The sequence below is a fragment of the Onthophagus taurus genome, chromosome 1 (genome assembly GCF_036711975.1).
Source record: "Onthophagus taurus isolate NC chromosome 1, IU_Otau_3.0, whole genome shotgun sequence".
Classification (NCBI taxonomy): Eukaryota; Metazoa; Arthropoda; class Insecta; order Coleoptera; family Scarabaeidae; genus Onthophagus; species Onthophagus taurus.
This window is the reverse complement of record NC_091966.1, coordinates 14,544,821-14,572,645: the sequence shown is the minus strand read 5'-3', so window position 1 is coordinate 14,572,645 and position 27,825 is coordinate 14,544,821. Positions and strand designations below refer to the sequence as shown.

The window sequence follows — 27,825 nt, the reverse complement described above, 5'->3', positions numbered from 1 at the left end:
ACTTATTCATTTATCCACAAACGTGAAAAGCTAAAAATTAATAATAATGATAATAGAAAGAAAAATTAAATTATCTATTCAAAAATTCTATTTTATTAATTAAACTATCCGTGTTTTATACTACTAAAACATAAAAATTATCTAGGTTCTTATGCTAAATCTGTAATTATATAGAAATGAATGCCTGTTCTTTTTGTCTTTGTTTAATTACAATAAAGTCTTAAAAAGTTTGAGCTTTGTTAAAATTCCAAAAATAAAAAGTGTAAATGAATAATTAAAAAGTATAAGTTTCCAGCAAATTTACTCGACCATAAGTTACAGTGTTTTACATGAACTAAACTAATAGCGACTGTGGATAAACGAATAAATCCATATCGTTTTTTTAAGGAAAAAATTTCATTTATACATCTATTATATCGACAGGGGAGGGCAGAATGTACGCTATTTAAAGAATAATCAAAACATATCTGATAGAAATATTTTATATAAATATACTTTTATTGAATGTTAATAAATTACTTAGCATTTCAGTGACTCTCTTTCTTTCATTTATTTTTCGCGAAAAGCAAAAGGGAAAACAATTTGAAACGGAATTTATTCGTTATATTCCCACCAGTCCTTTTCGTAACCTTCGTGCACGTGATCTAAAAGCGCTTTGCGTCTACCATCACAGTATCTGTACTTATCTTGAACTTTTTGCTTGATATCAACCAAATTCTCTTGAGTTATATCCCTTTCCAAATATTCGCTAAGCATTTCCGTCGCCCGTTCCAAATCCTTTTGGTTTTCTTCAAAAATAACCGATTGATTGGTCTTCTTTAAATAATAAGCAAAGACATAAGTGTACATAAGCGTTTGCCTACATTCGCACAATATATCGACGGCTTTCTTCAAAAATTGCACCTCAATCCAACTCATATTATGTTGTTGCATCTCTTCCATTTTATCTTTAACGGACGCGTACAGTTTGTGCTCAAATTTCAATGACTGCATATGGTTCATATATCTGTTGCAGTAGAAAAGATACCTTTGGAGGGCTGATCTCGATCTTTCTTGCGCATTTCTAGCCGCTCTCGCTTCCTCCTCATCGTAACGATTACAATTATACCAGGAGCTACCATGTGGTTCCCAAGGGCCTAGACACACCCAACAAAAATCCGCTTTGCAATTCTGATTTTTGCAGACCATATGATTGCAACCGCCATCTTTTTCGATAGTCGCATTGCATTTAGGGCACTCCTTCGTATTCGCAGCTATCCAGTTGGACGTTTCCGAGTCATCATCGCATTTTTTTATCCATTTCTTTAATAAATTGCATTTTACTGGATCGTGCCAATTTTCACCGCACACGAAACAAAATGCGTGACCACACTTACATGTCACTGGATGGCTTTCGACGTAGGTTACCTATAACAATAATTACATATTAATGTATTTTTTAAAATATTAATTTAAGTTATTGAAAGTTATTAAACGTTATCTGTATTATTTTTCGAAGCAATCAACATGTGTGACACATTGAGAAAAAAACAAATATTTATTGGGTGACTAATAAAAAGTATGTTTTCGTTCTTAGAAAATAAGTGATTTATATAAAAAAATATTATTTTTATTTCAAGTAATTATTTTCGATGACTTTCACATTCAATCCTTCCATCTGAATATATTATTTATATCAGTAAAATGACACAGCTATTCTTAAATTTAAATACATTCACCTGAGCTAAAAAATAAAGTTCATTCAATCTATTTTTAGATTTGCAGTAGTCTCAGGCCAGGTTTATGACCACAATTTTATTTATTTATAGTTTGAATTAATACTACATTTTAACAAAGACGGAGTGAATTAAGCACGTGTGTTATATCTATATGATTTATGTTTATAAAAAATATAGAATATGCTACAGAACTTAAATGAAGCCTCGGAATTGAATTGATGAAATAGTGACGACGAAAGGAAAACTATTTTAAAAATAGCTACATGGAACATTGAATCATGGAAGAATATGGATCAAGAAATTATTATTGAAATAGAAAACCACTAAATTAACATCTGCTTGACAAAAATATGAAGATAGTATTATTAACACACACTATGCGAATGAAAGAATAATGATGATAAGTTGCCCTGTCACTAAAGAACTCTATAATGCATATTATATCTCTAGAAACTGGAAGACCTAAACATAAAAGGACGATTTTAGGACACCATTGAAGATCTAACTAGTATTAAGATCTACTAATATTAAGGGACTTTTATTGCCACAAATATTGCTATAGTTTGGTACTTTGAAGGACCTCCATACTAATAATATCTGTTTTGACCATAAACCTGAAAATAAATATACACAGATCGACAACAGAGGTTGAAAGTCGATTATTGATTGCATTATTGACTCATTACAGATATTAGACGTAAGAACACTGACTTCTGCAAATGTTGGAATGGATCATGGAATGATACTGTGTAAGATAAATATAGAATAGATATAATCAAAAAACCGAAATTAAAATGTAATACAATAGAAAGTTTAGAAGATCCCACCACACAAAATTTATATCAATCCAGATTACAAGAAAAACTGTCAGATATCCCACATAAAGAAAATCAAACTGCAGATGAAATGAGGAATTCAATGAAACTAATAGTATAAAAAAAGTAGGTAGCTATGAAAGCGGAATCAGAAATACAAAAAAAAAACAACAAGACCAATACGTACCACCTGGTTGAGAAAAGTATTAAAGAACATGGTTCAAACGAAAAAAGAAGCCTTTTTAAAATACAAAAGCTCACCATCAGAAGAATTTAAACGATATAAAATAAATTAGGAATTACGGAAACAAAAAGAAATGTATTAGGAAAAATTCATAAAGAATATGGAATATGATCTGTATGGTGTATAGAAACAGATATAGAAAATGCTGCAAAAACAAGAAAAAAGTGAATGAGTATGTCCAACTTAATTATATTAGTAAAAAAAGAATTGATGAAATATTTTAAAGAGCAATATGAGCAGACACCATTTCATGTAAGATCAAAAAGTGAAAACAGAACAGAAAGAAAACAGCGCTGACATCACACTAAATTAGGGACTTCTAATTTGAGCTTCTTTATTGAGCGCACAAATACAAAGAACTTAAAAATAAAATATGTAAAGATTAAAACAAAAAAGAAACAATGTGGAAAATAATAATAAAAGTTGTGAAAAAAACGAAAACAACGCGGTTTAGTGCACTCAATATGGACCCGTTGAGCTGACGTCATTTTCCACTAACCCATTATACAATCATATGAGAGAGTCCGAGATTCAATTCAAAGTCAATAATCGAATACCACACGGTAAAAAATAATCCCGGTTTAAAATGTTTTTTTTATTCTATTATTTACTCTACTTATGGATAATTTTTTCAATATACTCTAATGGATTAAAGTTTCCTGTTGTAGATTTACATTGAACATGCTAGAGTTAAAATTTAACTCTTAACAGTGTTGAAAGTTACTCTAAATCCAGACAAGCCCTAAGAAGTTCACAACCTTTCTTACTTGAACACGTGGTGATGTGAAATGAAAACAAGGCGTGTTGTTCACTTTGTTCTCAATGGTCCCGTCGTTACTACCTATCTTGGTTATAAACGAATCGGTTATTATAGTGTTAAGGATAAAGGATAGTGAAAAGTGCAGCTTTTAATAGAATTTAAAAAAGATACAAAAATGCAATTTGGACCATCAACAATTGTTACGTATGAAAATTTTATCTATAAGAAAACTCTGAAAGACTGTATCGATGAATTTCCATCAGATTTCCAATTAAAAATTTCCAAATGGTTAAAATATTCGTATTATTATAAGAAGAGGATGATTCTATGTACTGACTAAAGAGAAATTGTCACAGTTTGAACAAATATTAGAAATAGATGGAAATAGATTTTTTGTAACAAAAATGTTAAAAACAATTATTTATGTGGATACATTAAGTGCAATTTCCTATTAAAAAAGACTTAAATATTGTAGATTTAAATCTCTTGATATATAAGGAGCCGTTCAATTTAGCGCAAACGCAATTAGAGGCTGATTTTTATTTGGTATTAAAATATGAATTTATTTTTTAGTTTAAGTTTTCGTGTTAGTTGTTAGTAGTTTAAGTGTTCTGCATTAAAAATGACACCTGCATATGATTTTGTTTTATAATTTCAGTATGCTTACTTAAATATAGCGACTTGGTATATCTTAAGATTGCATAAATGTAATTATTTATTCGATTGTTCAGTTTTTACATAATAAACTTATTTTGTGAACACTGTCTATTATGTAGATTGTATCATTCTATTAAGAATATATCAAACGCTAATTTCGAGTGCATTGTAAAATCTGTATAGATTATAATTTCAACTCTACCGAGATTTAATATGTAATCTGTACTCATCGTAGAGTTAATAATTAACTTTGCCATAGCTTCATTTAATCTCTAAAATTTGCTCTAACAACCGATTGAAATATTTACTCGAAAAGTGAATGGACCTCCTGGAAACATGTTAGATTTAAAATAGAGTTAGTTATTTTTTACCGTGCACAAAAGAACAAGAAAAATACAAAGTGTAAACCGCCGCACCAAAGAGCACACAGGTTTTTTGATTCCTTCCCCGTTTTGGTTGATTTCCCAATAATTAAACTTAACTCTTAAAATTATGTCCTTAAATGTTTTATAAATTTGATAGGTCAGGTTCTTCAGAAAAAATTCTGTTCTATGTACAGGTGGTGTTAGCGTTCCCTTAAATCTTAGATTAAGATTGTACACATAGGAGCAAAAGGAAATTTTTCCAAACAAGTATGCAGGCTTTTTCCCAACTAGTAAATTGAGGAACAGCAACGTCGCATGTGCTAGGCGTCTCAACTGCATCTTTAACCAGGTTAATTCCGACAATTTATATTTACATGGTCTCTTCGTTTCAACCGAAACAGTAGTCGTATATAAGCGATTTGTACGTTTTGAATTTTATATTTAAGTTCATACAATAGAAATGGGTAATATCGCATACTTGTTTTATTTATCTACCCTCGATTAGAAAAAATTAATTTCAGGGAGTCATAGGTCTGCTGTAGGCATTTATTAATGTGCAAATCAAATTTTAATCGAATATTACACCTAACTTTTTCACAGATTTACTGATTACTAACTGCTCGTTGTTAATTTTAATGATAATTTTAATCCTTAATTGCTGGTTAAGTGTTTTTGGACGAAACCGCATAAGTTCTGTATTTTGTAGGTTGATGCGTAAGCCATGTCCATCGGAAAACTAAATCAGTCGTTTCAAAACATCTTTAATTTTGGCACATGCAACGTCCACCTCAGACTCTGAGAAAGAATAATAAATCTGGATATCATTCGCATACCAATGGGCCGAGCAGTACCTCATGTGTTTATGAAATGACTTGTGTAAATGTTATACAATAAGAGGGATAATATTGATCCCCGCGCGCATCCAAGTCTTACCAATATTTAGTAAGTTAGTTAATTGTTGTTCCCTGTCTGATAAATAATTTATCAGGATACTTATTGCTTGTTGACTCAACCCTATATGATTTAATATTGAATACAACATTTTGTGACTCATTCCATCGAAGGCTTTAGCATAGTCAAACAAGCACAGCACATTTAGTTTTTCGTTATGAGATACTCCCAGAATATTATCTACAATGCGGTGGTGCAGCTATGAATTGCTCCCATATAATCTTCTCCAACACCTTGGACAAGACCGGTAAGATGCTGATCTGTCGCAAGTTAGCAAAGGCATCAGGATTTTTACTTTTTGGCAAAGGAATTACCCTTGACTTTTTCCAAGTGACAATATCTTTTATGTGAGGAATTATGTGTTGACAACAATAATTGATCATTTTAATGTTTAACCCAAAGAGTCATGCAGCATTGCTTCTTATTGAGCGTATAATAACATTATTCATATAAAAATCAATCAAATCAATGTCAAATGGATATACTCGACGAGGTTATATTTTTGATATCTCATCCTATACTTCGATACTGGCCATTCAATATATTAGTTAATTTTAGAGATAGTAATAGCGCACTGGTAATTCAAAAATGACTTTCTTATCGTAGTCGGTATTATATTCATTACTAAAATCGTTGAAATTAGAAATGAATTATCCCATAATTTAAAAGGCGTAGTCTGTAAGATTCATTGATGTTTTTTTAATATTATATACCGGGTATAAAGGAGCGTTCACAGGTGGATATGGGATCAATTAGTAGCAGTCGATAAGTTAACTAGGGCAGTGTGTCTTCAATAAATCAATTATAACTATAATGGCAAATAAATTAGTTACAGAGTTGGAAATAACTTGAATATGGACAAACTTTCCGGACTGTACACTCCTTACAAATTGGTGTAAAGGGTTACATCAATATAATTGGAAAACTATTAATGGAATTGAAAGTTGTTCAAAAAAAAAGATTCAAGTAGTATTTAAATGTTCAAACAATAAAATGGGTGAATAATATAGAGAAAACGCCTGAAGATGATACGACGCAATCAATACTACTGCAAAGTCGAAAAATAGTTATTTTTCATCATTTTCATATTTCCTTCCATTCACGTTAACTTTTCTGGTTCCAAGTGTTTCGTTTGCTTTTCGAATAGACTACAACCTATATCATGATGCAAAGATGACGAATTGTTACTTTAGTTTGATCATGAATTATTGGGACCTCCAGCTTCAACAAGTTTATCATCCACAAGAGATTTTAGAAAATTGAGGAAATTTTAACAATTTGAAGCAGATTGTTTAAGATTACTACGGATAGCTTACTCAAGAGACCAGGATGTTTTTTCGAACAGCAAATAATATGATTTGTGAAATTGAGTCACTCATGTAGCTGCAATAGCGCAATTTAAAACATCATCCAGCGAACCAAAGTATTATCAAACTTAAAAGGAGCTAGAAGGAGGTGTGGAAAGGAAATGATAAGAAATCAAGAGCTAAAAAATAGGAATGAAGTGTTGTCTATACATCCGTTGCAAAAACGATAGTTAACAATTCGGCTAGGTGTCAAGAATTCAGGAACTATGGTTGAAGCAATATTAACTTATGAGATAGGAAAAATTATACTTTAGAAGAATAACATTGTGCACAAATTAATAAACAATTTCGAAAATTTAACAAATCTCTTAACGAGCGCACTAAAAAACCTAAAACTTTAGAAATTATTTTCTCCAAAACTAAGCAGATTAACATAAACATTGAGACAGGTGTTTGTCAAAAATCTAGATTTGACCCTGCCTGGATATCGCTGCATAAGCAGAATGCGTACGTCTAATAGAACCATTTCGGGATAGGATATTGTTTGGCAATGTTACAATTAGCGTGCTCCGAATATGAATCATAACTTTAATTGACTACCTAAGTGATCTATTTACATCTTATACAATTTACATCAGTATACAACTTCACAGATTCGGGGTCAATTTTCTCAATGAAATTTCTCGTTTAATGTTTTCAATTCTCTTTTTATGTTAAAAAATTTCCAGAGGTGGCATTATACAGCTGTTGGTGTAACTTTGCCACTTAGTTCTTAAATAAAATAATGAAAAAAGTTGTCAGAAATAAATACATTCTAGTGGAAGGTATACCAAATGCAGAAGCCCCTACTGAGATATTACCAAAATATGCAGCTTCATCGGCAAGATTGAAGTCGAAGCGGACTCCGAAACCGGAAATTGTACAGACTTTACAGAAAAAGGATCGTTTTAAGATCCTTCCGCTATGTCCTCATACTTTAAAGTAGGTATTCCATCCAGCAGCAACTAAATGGCCAAAATGGCTCATGATGGAGGATATCGTGAACCTCACGCTCCTAAATATTTTCATAAGGGAGGTATATTCTCTGGAGGCAGTCTCTAATCGATGCTCACAAGACCATACCAACCTAATTGTTTCTTTTACCTAATGATGTTACCCTGAACTACAATCGATGAATAATTTTCCTGCCGCATGAAATGCTGACTAATTTCAGTGATGGAACCAAGAGAACTAACGATTTAGAAGGGAAATGATCTTGCACGACTTTCAACTACGTCTATCTCATTAAGGTTTTACGTAGGTATATCGAAAATAACCATCACGATTATACAGACAGATTTTCAAATACGATTGTTAAAACAGCACCACAATCGTCCGAGCCGTATTCAATCCACCGCACACCGTAAATTCTGTGAACGATGAGCTGAGGCTGTAATAAATTTCTTATCTAAATAAAACCTGCGTTACTGCGAGTTTTCACCCATTTTCTCACTGACACAACAGATTACAAAAACACAGGTTCTGAGTAAAACTAGATGATACCCCATAATAATAGGTATTGTTTGAAACATTCCTAACGAAATCCGTTTTCGGTAGGCCATGCGCCATAGTGATCTCCAGCATTGGACATAAAGAACATAAATTTTTGTTCCACGATAACGTTTATTAAAACCCTGGACTGGGTTTCTAACCCTGCATTAACTTACAAAGGGAGGCAACATGTGCATCATGGATATTAATGAGTTTTTTTAGATTTAAAGAAAGCCATACTATTCAGTATCTGTAAAATCCTGAGACCAGTTCGCGACCAGAAAGTGTGGAGGATGAGATGGAAAGCGAGATATATCAGTTATTCAAGGATGTCACCCACTCGTAATGTATCAAAATACAAAGTCTGAAGTGGACCGGACATGTGGTGAGAATAGAAGAAGGGGGACTTCCAATCAATGCACAAATGCAAAAAATAACATCTGTGGGAAACCCACGAAAACGTTGAGATGATGCAGTGAGCGATGACACACCAGATCTTTTGGGTTTTCGGAGTTGGAGGAGAGTGGCGACGGCTATAAAAGAAGAAAATATTCGACATCTATCACGGCATTCGTTCATCTATCTTGGTTTTTCAAAGAAAAAAAGGGTTTGCTGTAATATTGATACTAGCAATATTTGCAGAGATCCTAGCCTACACCGGCAGTCAAATAGAGGTAGAAATTAACCGTTATATTGGCATACAGAATTTGTTGTAAAAACTATTCCACATGATTATTTTGGATAGGGACATAGATTATTCATTGTAACTGGTACACTACTTTACCACTTTTTTATTATCTCTATGAGAATAAAATGTGGAGAAAACGTAGAAAAAAAACGTGGATATTTCAAGTTCAAGCATTTCTACAATTTATTGACAATAAAAGGATAGATACACATGAAGTGTATTTCCTAACTAACACAAGTCAAACATGGATTTTTTCGAACCTAGCAGTAGCCATTAGTAACTACGATAACCAAACATTTTAAACAATTTTCTAAGTATCTAAAACCAATATAAGTACGAAGGCTTTAACGGGCGGTGTTCGGCTTAACCCGAAAGTTTCTAGTGTTAGTTCTAGTTTATATCAAAAACTAACTTAGTAAGTACAATGTGTTAATTAATTATCGTACCCGACGTCATCATTGCAAGTATGCAACCAATATCACAGTGCAATACGCATCATACGTAAACCGCGCATTGCAATACCAATACTGTGATATTGGTTGCATACTTGCAATAATGACGCCAGGTACGATAATTAATTAACACACTGTAGTTGACCTCTTTATTGCAACATATCCTGTAGGACAACACATTAGTCAAAGTATTGTAAGCTGAGCTGTGACTAAATTTAAAAATGATGGGCATGTCAAATGTAGATTTCTCGAAGTCTGGCCGACCAAATGTATGGAGGTAATGGGGCTTCAACAAAACGTGGTTTTGGCTGAGCAAGAAAACCCTCATGTTACTGTAGGGGATATTGGGCCATTTGTAAATCAACAGTTCACAAAATATTAAAAACCCCAAAATATCATCCCTATAAAGTAAACCTTCATGACCAACAATTTTGCAACGAGGACGAAGTTTTTGTCAAAAACATAAGTTTTTCCTACGACGGCATTTACCACAAACCTTATCAAACATTTGACCACAGGCAGTTGAATACACCTCCTCTGAGTCCGGATTTAAATCCAATCAAACATGTTTGAAAATCACAGATGTGAAAACACTGAAATCTGCATTAGTAAAATCTTGGGCTAAAATAACAGCAGAAGAGACAAACTTAGTTACTTCAATGCCACGACAATATTGCGTTTTAAAAACTGTCGTTACATCGATCTAATAATTTATTTTTAGTGTTTTTAGTTGTGTATGTAAACTTTTGTCCTATTAATTTTTGTATTATTTGTTGAATTTTTAGTATGATGTGAATAAGTATCTCTAATCACATTGTAATACTAATTTTCTGTTATCATAAAAATTTGAGAACTCAGATTTAAGTATTATCAATTGCGTTTCTCTTCGACTAAAATATTTTCAGATTTCTAACGCTTCTGGTTATACCGGAAGTCGCCACCTACTTTATTTTTTTAAATGGAACACGCTGTATATTTTTACATATTTGAATTTGTCTGTTTTCAAGGTTTATAAATAACTTTACTTCTAGCAATTTGATTCGGCCGTTCTCGAGTTATTCGAATTTTTCTAGAAAATTCTGCTCCAGCAGACACTTGTTCAAAAAACCGATTTTTTTGATATCAATTTAGGATTCAGAACATGCTTAAGCAACATGATGGAGTATGTTTTGGTGCCGAGAACGGCTGTCTAGATGATTTGATCACTTTACTATGGCACGTTAACTTTTCGTAATTTTGAAGTACCATAACTTCATTTTTTTAAATGGCACTCCCCATATTTTATTACTTAGTCGTCTTCGGCGTTTCATTTTGCATCTTTTATACTCCACATGTCCTATACCTAACATTAATAGTTTGGGAAATAATTAGGGTTTTTTGAATAATGCTCACATATCATATCGATGTTAACCGATATTAACGATTTACGTTGTTTGATGCTTGTAAGTCTAAAACCAGTTAAAACGGATATTAATAACGTAAATGTTTATACAAATGAAGAAATCCTTAATTTATTTTTTGTGCACTGAAAGTGCGACAAAGTTCTTAGTAGAACTTGCAGAATGTTTAATGAAAACACTCCACATTTACCTCCAATGACAAAAGGTAAATTTAGAAGAATAGAAGCAAATTTTTTGCATTTTGGACGAATGAATCACGTGTTAAACTGACCAAAAAATGTAGTAGATAATACAGCGGAAGAGGTGAATACCTTGGCTTATTTCGAGCTCAGTCCCAACGCCTCAATTCGAGCTGCCAAAGAATATCTGGGAATCATAAAAATCTTTTCAGGTATAAAAAATAAATTAAGAAATTCTTGATTTGTGTAAATATTATTTTCGTTATTGTTATCGATTTTAACTCTTTTTAGTACAAATATTAAGGGACCTAATACATAATTATTAGCTCACATGCATCAAATGACGTAAACAAGTGCCTGAATGAGTCTTTGACAAGAACTCATTGAGAAGGCTTGTTTTCTATAGCACAATAGGCTAAATATCTATATGATATGTGTGCATTTTTCAAAAAACCCTAATTATCTCCCAAACTATTAATGTTAGGTATGGGACAGATGGGATATAAAAGATGTAGAATGAGGAAGACAACTAAGTAATAAAATATGGGGGGTGCCATTTAAAAAAATTAAGTTATGGTACTTCCAAATTTCGAAAAGTTTACGTGTCATAGTAAAGTGACCAAACGTTCTAGACAGCCGTTCTTGGCACCAAAACATACTCCATCATGTTGCTTAAGCATGTTCTGAATCCTAAAAATCGGAGTGTTCTCCGATTTTTTGAACAAGTGTTTGCTGGAGCAGATTTTTCTAGGAAAATTCGAATAACTCGAGAACGGCCGAATCAAATTGCAAGAAATAAAGTTATTTATAAACCTTGAAAACAGACAAATTCAAATATGTAAAAATATACAGGGTGTTCCATTTAAAAAAATAAAGTAGGTGGCGAAGTGCTATAAATCTGAAAATATTTTAGTCAAAGAGAACGCAATTGATAATACTTAAGTCTGAATTCTCAAATTTTTATTTTGGCCAGAACCCCAGAAACGTCTAATGACCGGTCTCGCTGAGACACTCTGTATTTATTATGAATATTACATTGATTACCTTTGAATATTTTAATTTTAAAAAGAGAAATTTACAGGACTGTTACAGGACCTGCTGGACGTGTATCATATTAATCATATAACATTTTATTTCATACTGTCAAATTGGACTCAAATTGATGATGTAAGCATCAATATAACAGACAGTATGAAATAAAGAAATTTTGAATTCAAAATATCAAAACAAACTTAAACACATTTCCAGTTGACAGTTTGTATGAATAAAAAAAAAATAACAACAATGATTAATATAAAAACAAAAACAGAATTGAACCTTTTTTATATTAAACTCAATTAATATTAAAAAGAGAACATAGTTCAATACAAATTTAATAATAAAAGCATGTAAATAAAAATAAAAGATAATCAATAAAGTGTATAATAAATTCATCATCCATTCAATCCATCTATATTTAATAATAATTTGCCTGACCTTGATTCTAACATCAGATGATCATTTAAAGCTTTTAACTTTGATCAATTATATGCAAGGTCAGTGATATTTCAATCAAAATAACAAATTTTAGATAAGGATTAAGTTGCTGAAATAAAGATAAATAATACATCCTAAAATGATTCATATCTGAATAAAAATAAAAAATAAATAACTTATAATAAATAAAGTTTAAAGTTATTATTTACTTTTATAATCTAAATGAACTTACCTTAATAGCATAATTGCAATCAGGACTAGGGCACCAGCGTAATAAGCGATTACATTCAACAAAACTATTAGTAATAAGATGTTGGTACTTAATTTTTACTTTTGGATCTTTAACTAATCTCATTGCGGTTTGATCATCAACCAGAATAGGGCAATTATGAGCTGCACAAGCAATAGTTTGGCCAACACCTTCTTCCATAATTTTTGTAGTAAGATATTCACTCCAACATTGATAACAAAACCTGTGGCCACATTCTAAACCGGTCATTTGAGATGGTGGTAATATCATGTAACATATTTCACATTCTTCCGTACCCAATACTTTTCTAGTACTTTTAGGTTTCGCTGTTGATGCTTGCCTTTTAAAAGGGTTAACAACGTGAGCCTCCTTAAAAAGTTGATCTTGGTTACCATCGTAAAATCTTTCCATTAACTTTTCTTTATCCCAATTGAAATAATTAAGTAATATCCTTGTGGTGGTTGCTGGTATTTGCACAACAGTGTTCACCTCTTTTATGCAGTCGATCATGTGCTGGACAATATCATCGGTGGAGAGCACCTCGTAGGGATAATCATCTTCAAAGTTTTGTATATTGCTTGTTGAGACATTGTCCGGCTCGATCCCAAAATCCACATCGTCTCCGCTAGTTTCGTTTCCGGAATCTTCAAAAATATCTTCATCTATATTCATATTATTAAAACATAAGCATTACTGCAAGCTTATAGTACACTTTATTCCCGGTGATATCTACTTTATTCCTTAAACTGTCACTTTTTGATTTTGATAAAAGACTTCAAACTGATTCGGTTTTGACGCGCTTATCAATCAATTACGACAGATCGACGCACATGCATGTTTATTTTATACGCATGATTTTCTTTCTTTCAACGCGCTAATTTTTGCTAGCGAAATGTGACCATCAAGTCTTCTTCAACTCGGCTCCAACAAGGACAACACCAAAAAGCAAAATACCCCAAACTCGTCGACCTTTGTTTTCAACCTTGAATGACCAACCAAAGAACAATTATTAAATTTTTCACTTTTCTCTTATCTATTTTTACTTATTTAACATGTCAAATAACATTTTTTAATTACATCTAAAAACTATTTAACCATATTTACTTACAAAATAAATAAATCTACTCACACATATTAAAACGACAATGAAATTATGTAAATATCAAACAAGTTTTTTTAAAAAAATTAATTTTAATATAAACAAATAAAGTAACCGATTAATTATAACTTAATTAATAAAGTTAATACAACATTATTTTAAATATTTATACAAAAAATAATTAAAGTTTTAACACATTTTGATTTAAGTTGGTATTACTTTATTCAAGCTTATTATCAAAAACACGACTTTACAATAAAAATTTTATTAAAAACTACATATTTATGTTTCATTAATTATAATAGCAAGTTATAAACAAAATTTTAAAATAAAATATAAATAATTAGAAATTATTAAATAATTGCTTAGTCCCCAGTTGACAACTGGTGTCCAACATAACCTAAAAACTTGTAAATTGTCAAATGTCAAAATTAAACGTCAGTCATTTAATCTTTGTTATCGTTTATGTTTTAATGTTTATTTTAAAGAGATGAGCGATGAATCCCGTTGTGGACTTTCCACCCCAACCTCATGTTTTTCTACATGTCCTTCAATCGAAACAGGATCGGAGGATCAATTACCACCGGCCTTGGTTACTGAAGAGCTCCAGTTAGCACTCAACAAGGTTAGATTTTTTTTTTAATTTCCTATTTACACATTCTTTGTCTTAATTTGAATGCTGATAATACATTTTTACTTTAATTTTTTAAAGGAAGCCACAGAAAGCGAGCTAAAAAAAGCAGTAGAAAGATGTAAAGAGCTGGTTTTGAACTGTGAGCAATGTTCTGTTGAACGGAGGTGGTTGGTAAGACATTTAATTGAGTTAAGGTTAAGATTGCAGGAGTGTAGGGAAGCTTTGGTTGATCCTAAGTAAGTCGAGTGGTCTATACGATTTAAATTATTTAATAATTATTGTTTTAGTCATCCTAGAAATAAAAGTAGTGGTGTTTCTAGAAGGGTTATTAGAGGACATCATTTGAATTTACAGCCTTTGTTACGATCTTCTCAATCTAAATATTGTGATCATTGTACTGGCATTATATGGTAAGATTTTTGAATCAAGGGTGATTCAAATTTTGTTATTAAAATATCTATGATTTAGAAATCACAAAGAAAATTCTGTATTAAGGATTTTTCTTTATATACAAGCATTTCAGCAAACATTAAGGGGTGTCTTGTATTTAATATTTTTTTTCATAATCCCTTCTCCTCCAAGTTATAGCCCTCTAAAGTTAAAGGAAAAAATCTGGAACTTTTTTATCTCTTTACATTATTTTACAACTAACAAATTGTTAGTTTGATTACAAAAAATGTCAAGAAACAAAAAAAGTTGCGTATTGAATCCCTCTATTTAAATCAAGTTTTTAAATAGAAAAATGTAGATGCATTAAAAAGTTCTGATGCAAAGTATTATAGGGGTTGATTTTTTCAGCCCCTTGTAATAACGTTTTCTGGTTATACAAAATCATTATCATTTTATTAGCAACAGTTATCTGCCAAATTTCATTTTTCTAAATTCCTCCATAGTGGATTTATTAAATAAAAACAATTTTTCCCCCTAACTTTAGAGTGCTACATGTACCTAATTCGGTGGGGAGCGGTTTTTAATTTTTGCTGAAAAATCACTCTTTGAAATCTCTCGCATCAATTTAGAAACACCTGTATACAGTGTGTTAATTAATTATCCTACCCGACATTATCATTGCAACTATGCAGCCAATATTGCAAGTAGCGTATTGCAACACCAATACTGTGATATTGGTTGCATAGTTGCAATGTTGACGTCGGGTACGACAATTAATTAACGAAATATACATATATTTATACTATTTTTGTTTAAAGGTGTTTATATGATGCTAATTTTTGGGTGACATTTGTAGTTAATTTGAAAAAGATAATTATCATAATCCGTTTTTTAATATGAATTTTCATTCCATTTATGTTAAATATTCCCCTTATAGTGTCTGGTAAATTAATCAGTCTTAATCAAACAAAGTATGAGTTTTGGCTTGACTCCTAAATGATAATGACAATAGGGCTCTTAAGGTCAATCGATTAGAAAGACCGTCTTTCAAAAAATCGATAATAATAATAATAATACTTTATTAAGCTCCTCAATTACAGTAATATAATCAGTATCATTTACATTAAATGTGCTCAATATGAGTTTTCACTGTTCTTCCACTAACCCATCACAACGAAAAGAAAAACAAAAAGAAAAACAAAACAACAATTTCAATTACATAACCGTAATCAGACTGTAACATGCATTATAAACTAATAAATTAAATTAAAATTCATTCGAGCTCCATGCCATATAATCTAAATTAAATTAGACCGATTAGTAACGTTTTCACGTTCGAAAATTGGTTAATTTTTGCAATAATTAATGTAAAAGTTTAAAATTCCCCACCACCGACTCCAGACGACGTTTTAAGTAAGAAGAAAGAAATCACAGATGTTACGTTCGCTCCCGTTTTCTTCTAGTGCATAAGATTCGTAGCATTGATTTTTATACGCTCCAATCGTACGCTCAACTCTGAGTGACGTACTTCAGTTCAGTTCGCGCCCTGTAGTTTCAAACTTTATTATTATTTTTTTTTTAAACTAAGCCTCAGAATCAAAAATTAAAAAATATAGGGTCTATCAATTTTAAAAAACTTGCGAATAAACCAATAAAAAAAATACTTAACGGCCCTATTTCTTTTAGTGATCAGGAAGAAGTCCTAACTAAATTCTTGTATAATTTTAAGAAAGGAAGCTGACAGTAAATTGTAAATGTAGTTGTTTTAATAATTAGTTTTTACTGTTTACTGTATATGTGGTAGACAAAAAAGTTCTGACAACTGCTAATATTAGTGCCAACAAAATGTTCGAAATTTAGAGAATTGTCTTCAAACTAAAACTTACGTAAATGTAAATTTATACGATTTTAAATATTAATAACATGTGTACTTGTCACCAGCGATCCTTATAATACTTACAATTAGTTCTTCATACATGGCAAGGTTTCACGAAAAATCTTGTGCTGAAATTGATAAAAACGTAATAAGCAGATTGTCTATGTTGTCATGGTTAATAATCGTTTTAATAATAAATAACAAACAAAATTAATAAATTAAATGAAACAAAAAATTAAAATTAAATTAAACGTTCAAATTGTGTACCCTTGGCAGCTTGACAGTAACCTAAACGATTTTTAAAGTTTTCCTGATAATTCCCTAAGATATCAGGAGTTATTTACTGAACTTCTGCTCAGATTCTGATTTTTAGATCATCCAAAGTTTTGGTCAAGTGGTTTAAATTTTACTCTTCAGTTATCCCCAAAGGAAGAAGTCCAGCGGAGCCATATCTGGTGCTCTTGTAGGCCACTCAATTCTCCCATCTTCTCCCAATCCATTGATTAGGAAATAATTTGCTTAAATAAGCACAAATAGGGACGGCATAGTGTGGTGGCGTTGAAATTGAGTTGAGTTAACATTATCGCGAAATCTGGTCTTTATGGAAAGAATGAGATCGTTTTGTAACAACCTAAATATCTTTCCAGTACTATTCCATACCAGATGTGCGACTCTCTTGCTCACTTGGGTAGCTCACTACCGACAATTTTGTCTGTTTACTTGTCCACTCAATGTTGCCAAGTTTCAAAAAATTATGTTTTTGACGAAGTATTTGTCGTCGTTGCAAGATTGTTCCAACTGGTCACAAAATTGCTATTTCCTATCAAAATCATCTTCGTTGAGCTCGTAAATGAGGTTTACTTTATAGAGATGATATTTTATGGTTTTTAATATTTTGTGAACAGTTAATTTACAAATGGCCAGATTTGACCCAATATCCCTTACAGTAACATGATGGTTTTCTTGCACAAGTAAAACCACGTTTTGTTGAACTTCACTTGGAACATTTGTTTGGCCAGACTTTGAGAGATTTCGTACATGCCCATCTTTAAAATTAGTTATAACTCGGTTTACTATACTTTGGCTAATGGGCTGGCGATCAGGATATGTTGCATTGAAGAGGTTAACTATTTTTTTTTTTGAGTTTGAGTTCGACCCCAACTCTAGTCATACACAGAATTTCGATTCTTTCCCACTCGGACAAATTTATCAATAATTTGTAATTGCAAAAAATTTAAATCTTTGGATCTGCTTCTACGTTTAATCTGTAAAGTAGGGGATTTTTACAGACCTACTGTATATTACGCAGGTTTAGCAGACTTTCTTAAACTTTTATACTTCCAAATTGTACGTTTCTAAACTGGAAAGGTTGTACAATTGCTGCATCTCCGATTTCCTTGGTCTGAAGCGTTACGACCACGTGAATTATCATAGAAATCCGCGGGGAATGCATAAAATGTTGTTCAATTCAATGTTTTAGAATACTTACATGGTAATTTCTGCTGAATGTCTTCTCATAAATTGACACTCTAACAACTCGAAGGCTCCATAGATATTTATTCAACTCTGCGAAACAGGTGTGGAATTAGGCATAGATTTCAGAAAATATTCTGTTTTGTATACAGGGTGCTGCAGAGAATAGAGTGATTTTCATTAATTAATAAGTATACCTACTATTTATCTTTATTAACTAAAGTAAATTAACTCAGCGCAACGTTTATTAACAAAAGTAATGTTTTTCTGTAAGCACTCAGTAGCTTTTCCGTCAACACCCATTATCTTTTTCAGCATTTTCTTTACCACTAAAAACCTTAGATTTCAAGTACTTGGATGTGTACAATGGAAATGAGCTTCATCGCTCATATTCACCCAAATTGTAATTTATTTCCATTGTCCAGTGCCGTTACTGAATGAATGATTTGAATCCTACATATAAAATCTGTCGCATACTAGAGTCACAAATCTTGCGTACCAGATTATGACGATGCGTAGATTGACGCGCACTGCACTCAAATTCTTGTTAGCTTCTAATTGTGTAACTTATTATTAAATTTGTCCAGCAATTCATATTGATCTCATATATGACTGCTCGCGTTTTTATAAAATGTTGTAGCATGAATCGCGTGTTGCGCTTCCATCCAATTCTCTAATGCAGCTAAAACCCTTTCAAGCGTTTCATAAGATTCCGGTGCCGCTTTCCCTTCACTCATGTCAAATCCAAAGAAACGCTCTTGTAAAATCACCCGAGTTGTAGACGATAACAGACCCGCGCATTGAGATGTCTAAAAATGTATGACACTCCCGAACGAATATCGTAATGATAATAATATAAATATTTTGTACTGGCAAGACATTTCGAAATGAAATAAACTTGAAAAGATAATTAACAACAACGAATTAAACTTAAGAATCTTAAACAATAACGCTGTTCCTATTATTAATAAATATTCTGGTCGGCAAAACCAGTACATGCTCCAGTATCCTAATATATTGATCGGAAGTAAGCTGGCTATAAATTTGTGTTTATTTTCTCGGTCCATAACTATAAATAATAACCCAAAGATATTCTCCCATTTTTTTATTTTATTGAATATGATTGATGTCTTGAACTATTTCGTCGTTATAGGTGTTTGACATCATGGAACGGCAAAACATGTATTCGTCTTATAAAATGATTCCCAATTATTATTTAAACAGTTTTGCTTCATTTTGGGTAAAATTGTCAGCTTTATGGCCTACACACGATAGTGAATGCACAAAAATAGCACTTAGCCTGTCCTTGAATTGCCCTTTAATTAATCTGGAATTAATGAAAGGTTTTTTACATATTCAAAAGTGCGTATAAAAAATAAAATAATATGTGAAATCTTAACATAAACGTCGTCCCTTTGAAAGGCTTAACATTCTTTTTGTTCATTTTGTTGATATTGTCTTAATTCGGCCTTCCTACTTATTGAGTGTTGCTAATTTAAAAAAACTATGGTCTAGTTTAATTGTAAACTTCGTTAATAGCGCGATGTAATTAATATACAGGGTTACTCAAAAGACTCGTTCGCTTTTAAAACGATATATTTTCAAATAAATTTTCATCACTGAAGCATTAATCCTTTCCCTGAGTTCTTCCAATGTATTTGATAGTGGGGGCACAAAGAAAGAAATGACAGGGCGTTAAGACAAGTGACCTAGGTGGTCAAGAAAATAAGAGTATGTTACTCGCAATCTAGCGATCCGGAGGCCAATCCAGCGATGCGAAAGTTGGTCATTCAGGTATCTGCGAACTTGCATACTCCTATGAGGGAACGCAAATAAAAATTATTTGATATATCGTTCATGTCTGTAGGTGTAATGGTTTTGAATATATAACGTTTTAAATACGAATGAATCTTGTAATAATCCTATATACTAGAGATCCGAGAGACAAAATAAACGCTTTTATTAGAGCAAAAGCAATCAGTGGAGATTCAAATTGTCATCGTACCTTGGTAATTGTTAATAAATTTTTGTTAAATACAGTCTTTCATTGGAACCTCAATTCTCAGGCTCATCAAGTGTGTTTTTAAGACGGAGAAGTAGGTAGTGATGAAAAATAATGCTACGAGTTTTATCCGTTTATATACACTTAACCCTTTAACGAATTTGATCGAATTGGAATACAAAAGTGTCATGCCAGCAGTCGTCAGCTTCAAAATCATGTATGTAATAAATTTGTTGCGGTTAAAAAGTTCGAATTCATCTCTAATTATATCATCTGGCATGTCCGCGAGTTGGTCTGCAGATTGTTCTATCTCTCCCACAAGTCCAAATCCAATTCCACCACGCGTGCTCTTTACTAATAGGTGAGGTGAGCAGGCAGGTTTTCTTAGAGTGCTTAACAGTAAGCATGGTTCGCCTAGATACTGTATGCATGGAATGATGGAATAGGATTTTGAGGTCTTGTTGCAAGACGAACAGACGCAGAAGGTGTCCTCAAGCCACCCTAGTGATAACTATAAACGATACAATTCAATGGAAATGCTTCTGTTTTAGTGGACACACTTTTGTTCAGAACTATTATATTGCAGTAATGCAAATTAAAATCACCAGGTAGAACATACAACAACCAGTAAATAAAGTAAAAACAACCAGGGAATAAAGAAATAACAATTTTATGCGATTTTTCTTTGACGACATTTGTTTTTAAATTGTAAATTAGGTGTATTGGATGTTTGATGGTTCTACTAAACGGGATGCATGTGATTAAACTTGCGATATTCGCGCATTAATATGCAATATTTGATTATTTATAATTTTTAAAGATGAAAAGTCAAAATCCGCCAGCGAAAGATGAGTTTAAATAATACGTGGAGAGGTCGTTTTTGTGGTAAAAGGAGGTTAACTTCAGTAATATCAATACTGCTTCGTTAATTAACTGAAACGGATATAATAGACTACACCAACATTGTAACTACACCATTAGTAATGTTCATCCTTGCGAACCGATCCCAGCAACACGAATGCTCGCATATCTTTGTATAATTGGAAGGTCTTGAATTAAAGACTTGGCGTTGAGAGCAGCCTCGTATACCTGATCGATGGGGGCTCGGACGACGACGGAATATCCACGAGGAGATAATACTCGCACCAATCCCTTGTTTGGATTACCTGTGCATGAACATAATACGAATGCATCAAATGATTCTAAATTTGTTTGCTGTTAAATAGCTTTCACTATTTCTTATTATCATAGATTTGAAAACTTTTGCAAAAGTGTCAAGTTAGCACAGCAAACCGTCTAAAATCGATAAATTTATTCGTGGAATTTTGCAATACGCTACAACTTCGCGTACGCCGAAACCCTACGTATTCGTATGATTTCGGTTTTAAAATTAGAAATGGCTAACGTTTTAACTGATCGAAAAGATTAACAGAATCGAAAAATATGCCTTTAGAGAGCATTAAATGTGACGAATTTGGGTAATATAATACAATCACACTAAAAAGATATTTTATCGGATAACAATTACCTGAAGAGTTAGTAAGAAATTCTGACCATATCAGTTGGTGGATTTTTAAGTGGATACACCCCACGAAATGTAATAAGCAGAATTCAAGCATTATATTAATGAATGCAACTAGAAATGTAGTCCATTAGCTAGATTGGGTAGGATTGCTTCACTGGATTCAGACAGATATTTTTTTCAACTCAAATAACCAATTGGACTTTTCGTTGAATTCAGCACTATAACAGTAGATTCAATAATGAACTTTCTTACTGTATGCAAAGCAATTTCTGAAAATCTGTAAAAAGACCTGATCATCTTAGTTTTTGAAGAGCTTGAACCGTACCTAAATTTGATTGTAGTTGAGGTTCAACGATTCTCCAAATTTTTAGATTGACGTGACAGTGTTTGTGTAACGTTGAACGTTGCTTCAGATTTTTCCCAGGATACACTACATAAAAAGCGATATAAGACAGAGCAAAAAGCCCTTGCGAAACTAGTGTTATAAGATTTGACGTTTATTTAACGTATTGTTCTGTTTTTAGTCATAAAAGTGTCTCAATATCTTCTAGAATTGAAATGCGCTTGTTTAAAAATGTGCTTGACTAGTTCCTTATACGTTGAAAGACTACGAAAATTCCCAATCTCTCCCAGTCCTTCGCAGACTTCAGTTTGGGATTTCAAATGATTGAGTAAATGAGAAGACAGTGCCAATATTCTAGTGGATATCCCAAAGAAACAATAGCTCGAGTTGATTTCAAATTGTCATATTTAGTTTTTAACAATTTGGGAGAGTTTATTAAGTTTGTTAAGTTTTTTGGAATTAGCAGCTGTTTACGTGGAATCCGTGTGTTGACGAGATGAGATTGTCACAAAACGAAGCGCTTTGACATTTCTTACTCCTGATACAATGATGAAGGAAATGAATTCTTAAGTAAAATTATGACCGGTGATAAAAGTTGGGTTTGTCATGTCACTCCAAAAATTTAAGACAACCATGTCGTCACTGGCAGCATCTTTCCATGAAGAGGGTATAGAAAAGTTGGTTTTCCGCTGCGACAAATGTCTGAACAATGGTGACAAATAAGTAGAAAAAAGTTTAAGACATGCTCTTACATCTAAAAATAAATTTTGTTTTGAAAAAATGTTCTTATGGTCTTTTTTTTCAAAACAGTACTTATTTTCCGGACACGCCTGGTAGCACCTTTGGGATCAGTGTAGGCCTTCTCATATGCAGGAAAAGGAGCTACCGTAAAATATCTTCATCTGATAATTTAGTCCGAAGTGTATTGATTATGATTAGTACTGAATTTCGTCCAATTAGAGTCTTCGTACGTTTCCAGTTGTACACTTGCATGTATGTAGGAAAGGGGAGGGTATGCTTCCGTATATAGCACCTAGGCCCCAACGGGCCCTTTGTACATCCTCCTGCACTCTCTCCGGATACATCAACCAGCCTAAGGAATTTCCGAAGGCTAGGATACGGCTCAGAGGTGTGTTCCTGATGCCATCTGCTCGGCCATTCCTCTCCGAAGTCTCTCATTCTGAGGTCTTGCAAAGTGGGGCATTCACACAAGATGTGTCGAACCGTCTCCGCGCTCTCTTCACAGAGGCGACAGAGAGGACTAACAGCAAGCTTAAGGTTATAAAGATGCTTGTTTACCTTACAGTGACGAGTCCCGTTACAGTTTGTAAAGCGTTTCTACCAAGCCTTACGAAAGACAAGGTTACCTCTGCTGAGGGATAATGTAATACTTTCTTAGAGAGATGGCAGCCCTTAACCCTATCCCACCAGTTCATAAACTTTTTGGGGGTAAAATCTTTAACTATCTCAATCTGACTTGACAAGGACGGAGCGATTATCGGTTCAGGCGTACATGGCGCTCGTTTGGCAGCTCTTTTGGCAAGCCTATCAGCGTGCTTGTTACCTGAACAAGTCGAGTGTCCTCTTGTCCAATGAAGTATAAAACAGTTATGCGCTGCGGCCTTCTCCAATGTAAGATGGCAACCCATAACAAGTCCTGAGTTAATTGAAAATATGAAATATATCTCTCACCCATTAGAATTCCTGCAGCTCGCAGTCGAATTATGATCACCAATGCCACCTCTTGAATGAACAAATGAAATGGCGTTAGGTTCAACATATTTTCCATGGCTACAGTGGGGGTAGTCCGCAGCGCACCTGTAACATACAAACACGCAAGTGTCTGTACTTTATTAAGTGCAATAGTGGATGTAGACTGTAAGGTCTTTGACCACCATATTACTGCACCATATGTAAGCATAGGTCGGATTTCAGCCGTATAAATCCAGAGGGCATTTCTAGGTGACAAACCCCATGTCTTACCTATAGCCCTCCGGCATTGACCGAATGCAACGTACGCTTTTTTTACTCTAGTATCTAGGTGGGCTCTCCATGTCATTTTATTGTTAAGTGTGATGCCCATGATATTTGACTTCTTTTGACAACACCAATGGAGTATTAGCAAGGGATGACATTCTGGGCTTGCCAAACTTCCTCATCCGTGTGAAAAGAATCAACTCTGTTGTACACTTAAAAATAGACTGATTTAACTTTGTCTAATGTGCAAGACATTGCACTGAAGAGCTCATGAGCATTTTTCCGATGTCAATAATAATTTTCGTAAAAACTTTGATGGTGACTTACATCTGTAGGAAATCACCAAACTCTTTCAACGTTTCCCACAAAGTATTTTTTAAATTACCCTAGAAATAAATTTGTTATCCGGATTAATATTTTTTTATAAAAGTCCAATACAAATATTTATGTTCATTTGTTGAAAAATATGTATTGTATTTTGTTTTGAAAATAGTATTTTGTAACGCAATAATTGTAAATATGTTATGAAACATTTGTTTCTTACCTGTTTATTTGAGTAAAAAGATATTCATTGTATAACTCATGATAAAAAATCCAAATAAGACATAATTTATTTGATTAATGACGAAAGATATACGAAAGATAAGATTAACTAAATAAAAATAATTAAAAAAATCTAATATATACCCAGTATTGGAAATGAAAGTTCTTTCCTTTTTAAGTCAAAGTTCGTCTGTCACTTTCATTACATAGAATTACCATTTAATAGAATGTCCCTTTTTCTTTTTAGAGTCATGAATAATTCATCTCTGAAATTAAGCTTCAAATTAGAATTCATTGAGGGCAAATGTCTCCCAAAAACCACTAATGTTATTTCTTCACTAAAATCTTTTACATTTTTTTCTATAAAATCTTTCAATTAATTTTTTTAGAATTGTTTCTAATAAAATCTAGTTTTTTAGGAGTGTTGTTCAAGCTTGGTATGAATGTGAAGATTGCGGGTTTTCTTGTCACCACAAGTGCTTATCGTCAATCGTTAGAGATTGTGCTCATATCATCGCCAGTGAAAGGGGTGGTTATGAACTGCGTATTTGTCCGGAAACTGGAATGAGCGCACAAAAATATTTGTGTGCTGAGTGTAAAACACCTTTGGCAGTCAGTAAGTAAAGTTATCTCAATAATTCTTTCATAATTTTATCTGTATACATCAGCTGTACCTAAAGGATTATCTTATTTGGTCAAATTGATTCTACCAGGTAAAAAATAATAACTAATTAATGAGTTTGATTTTAACGTGCATTCTAATAGATTATACACCTAGATTATTTACATAGATGTTCGCATGTCTTTTTATAATTTATTTTTTATGCGTGTTTTAAGAGAAATTAAACAAATATATTTAAAAATAAGTTATATAGAAAAAATAATTATTTTCTTTAGGTATGGGCATGGATATAAGACGTTGTGACTATAATGGTATGTATTACTGTTCAGCTTGTCATTGGGGAAGTTTAGCAGTAACACCAGCGCGTGTAGTACATAATTGGGACATGACACCACATCCTGTGTGCCAAGCAAGTTTACAACAGCTCAAAGTAACATTAAATAGGCCTTATATTGATTTAGAAAAAGAAAATCCGAAATTATTTACACTTGTTCATGAGTTAAATTTAGTTAAAAGATGCCGACAAGAACTTCACGGAATGCGAAAGTATTTATTAATTTGTCGCATCGCTAAAGAGGATCATTTGTTATGGAAATGTGTTGAAATACCGCACTTAATTGAAACGGTCAATTTGTATAGTTTGCAAGATTTGGTGAATACCGAGAGTGGTGAATTGATAACTAAGTTGCATAATTTGTATCAGATTTTTTCGAATCATATTAAAAAGGATTGCCAGATTTGTAAGGGTAGAGGTCACATATGCGAGATTTGTTCAAATACGGAAGAATTGTTTCCGTTTGATGCGATCGCCGTCCTTTGTCCTGATTGTGGTGCTGTTTATCATAAAAATTGTTTCAGCCGAAAGAACAACGTTTGCCTGAAATGCATTCGCATCAAAGAGAGGCTTAAGAAGGCTGAAATTAGCAATGACGATGATTAATCTGTGATAGATGTATGTTTTTATAGTATCGAGTTTACATGTTTTCATCAATTTTTAAATGTGTTGTTTCTTTTAATCAGTTTAAATTATTTTTTTATTAATGTTTCTCTGTGGAAAAGTTTATATCTATGGAGATAATGTGATTACGGAGTTTTTAATAGTTCAAAAGTAAACAGCTTTTAAAATATAATAAATAAATAAGGTGTTTTGATACTTTAAAATATGTTGTTTTTTTTATGATCAATAAGAAACCCTTTTTATTTGACCCGTTTTTTGTGTAGACACGTCATTGTATGAAAAAATTTTCCTTGGATTTTGCTAATTTACGCGTGCGTGTATACCCCAATACCCTCATAAAAATCCCTTAACCTAGCACATTCATTATGTAAGTGAATCTTGAATACCACGAATATTCCCCATAAAATATACTATGCTATAAATGTTCCTTGGGATTAGATTTATGAACGTTACTGAATAATCCTTAGAGAATAAACAGAATGGGAAACAATATGCTGTGAATTATTTCCTGTTTAATCGTTTATTTGAGTCTGTTCACTTTCAAAATTTCAATTACACGTGAGTTGGGTCAATTAGAAATTTGTAATCATATTAAATTTTTTTGAAACAATTCTTTATATAAAAATCCTTTTTTGGTTGCTAAATGTTTTTACTACATGCTTTTGGTTTTTGGTGGACCTGAATTTTTGAAACATTTACATATTGACGAATATTAATCCTCATAAAAAAACAAAATTGGGTCAAAAATGACCGTGAACAATTTTTAAAATAACGCAAGTGCTTTAGCCGTTAGGTGTTATTATGTAATGAAAAATTTGTTGACCTATATTCCCACTGTCGCAGCAGAACCGCTTTTTATGGATGTTAATAAATTTATTAACAACCATATATGTTATGGTTGTTGTAAAAATTATTTATTTTGATTGGTTTCTATGCTTGTCTTTTAACACAAAAATTACTTTATTTTGTTTTGCAAGTAAAAAAGAAATGTTTTGTTTTAATGGAACCTACATAACGATATATTTATTCTAGAATTATGTGCTAATACAGAAAATTTAATGTTTTAGGTAACCCTGTTCTTCTTGTTATTCTTTACATTTAACCATAACCAAATACAATATCGTCAATAGCTTTGGTGCTTCCATTAGCCAAAACCAACAACCCATCTCATTTGAAAGATCTTAGGCCTATAACTATTTTGCCTGTTCTGTCGAAGATTTTTGAAAGAATAATTGCTACCAGACTGAGAGAGCACTTGGAGAGATTTAGTATCCTTCCTAGCAAACAGTCGTTGGATGTGACCGACGATATTTTTCGGGCGATGGTTGTGGGTCTCAGCACCGCACTTGTACTACTTGATTTCTACTTTGATGTACTGCATCATGAAACTCTCTTTTCAATTCTTCATTTCATTGGTCTATCAGATGCAGCTATATGCTTGTTTAGAAGCTACTTCTGCGACAGATTACAATTAGTTGACTTTAACGATAAATTGTCTAGACCAGGTAGTATCACATTGGGAGTGCCACAGGGTTCCATTTTGGGCCCAATACTTTATCTTGTTTGCACTGCGAATTTGTATAGCCGACTC

General features: G+C 32.6%; 2 protein-coding genes and 1 long non-coding RNA gene across 4 annotated transcripts; 1 reads left to right on the top strand and 2 right to left on the bottom strand.

The window, feature by feature from the left end:
- Positions 1–466: 466 nt before the first annotated feature.
- LOC111413153 (E3 ubiquitin-protein ligase ariadne-1) lies at positions 467–13,786 on the bottom strand. Its single transcript, XM_023044034.2, has 2 exons — positions 12,775–13,786; positions 467–1,407 (listed from the first exon to the last, which is right to left on the bottom strand). The coding sequence occupies exons 1-2, from the start codon at positions 13,462–13,464 to the stop codon at positions 595–597; spliced, it is 1,503 nt and encodes a 500-aa protein (XP_022899802.1). The 5' UTR covers positions 13,465–13,786; the 3' UTR covers positions 467–594.
- Positions 13,787–14,313: 527 nt separating this feature from the next.
- On the top strand, positions 14,314–26,437 carry LOC111413142 (differentially expressed in FDCP 8 homolog). Of its 2 annotated transcripts, XM_023044018.2 has the most exons (6): positions 14,314–14,516; positions 14,604–14,761; positions 14,813–14,935; positions 25,074–25,270; positions 25,323–25,367; positions 25,552–26,437. In XM_023044018.2, the coding sequence occupies exons 1-6, from the start codon at positions 14,382–14,384 to the stop codon at positions 26,214–26,216; spliced, it is 1,323 nt and encodes a 440-aa protein (XP_022899786.1). In that variant the 5' UTR covers positions 14,314–14,381; the 3' UTR covers positions 26,217–26,437. The 2 variants fall into 2 exon arrangements, with proteins under 2 accessions (XP_022899786.1, XP_022899787.1); XM_023044019.2 differs by lacking the exon at positions 25,323–25,367 and having other exon boundaries at positions 14,315–14,516.
- Positions 15,981–20,812, bottom strand: LOC139430415 (uncharacterized). The gene is made up of 2 exons (XR_011640905.1): positions 16,876–20,812; positions 15,981–16,461 (listed from the first exon to the last, which is right to left on the bottom strand). It is a non-coding gene; the product is annotated as an uncharacterized lncRNA (long non-coding RNA).
- Positions 26,438–27,825: the final 1,388 nt, after the last annotated feature.

Bases quoted from the DNA above. Each gene is read 5' to 3' on its own strand.
- LOC111413142 (XM_023044018.2), top strand. From the start codon at position 14,382: ATGAGCGATGAATCCCGTTGTGGACTTTCCACCCCAACCTCATGTTTT. The intron at 14,517-14,603 runs GTTAGATTTTTT...AATTTTTTAAAG, and splicing joins TCCAGTTAGCACTCAACAAG to GAAGCCACAGAAAGCGAGCT. The intron at 25,271-25,322 runs GTAAGTAAAGTT...TGTATACATCAG, and splicing joins TAAAACACCTTTGGCAGTCA to CTGTACCTAAAGGATTATCT.
- LOC111413153 (XM_023044034.2), bottom strand. From the start codon at position 13,464: ATGAATATAGATGAAGATATTTTTGAAGATTCCGGAAACGAAACTAGC. The intron at 1,408-12,774 runs GTAAGTTCATTT...TTATTGTTATAG, and splicing joins ATTGCAATTATGCTATTAAG to GTAACCTACGTCGAAAGCCA.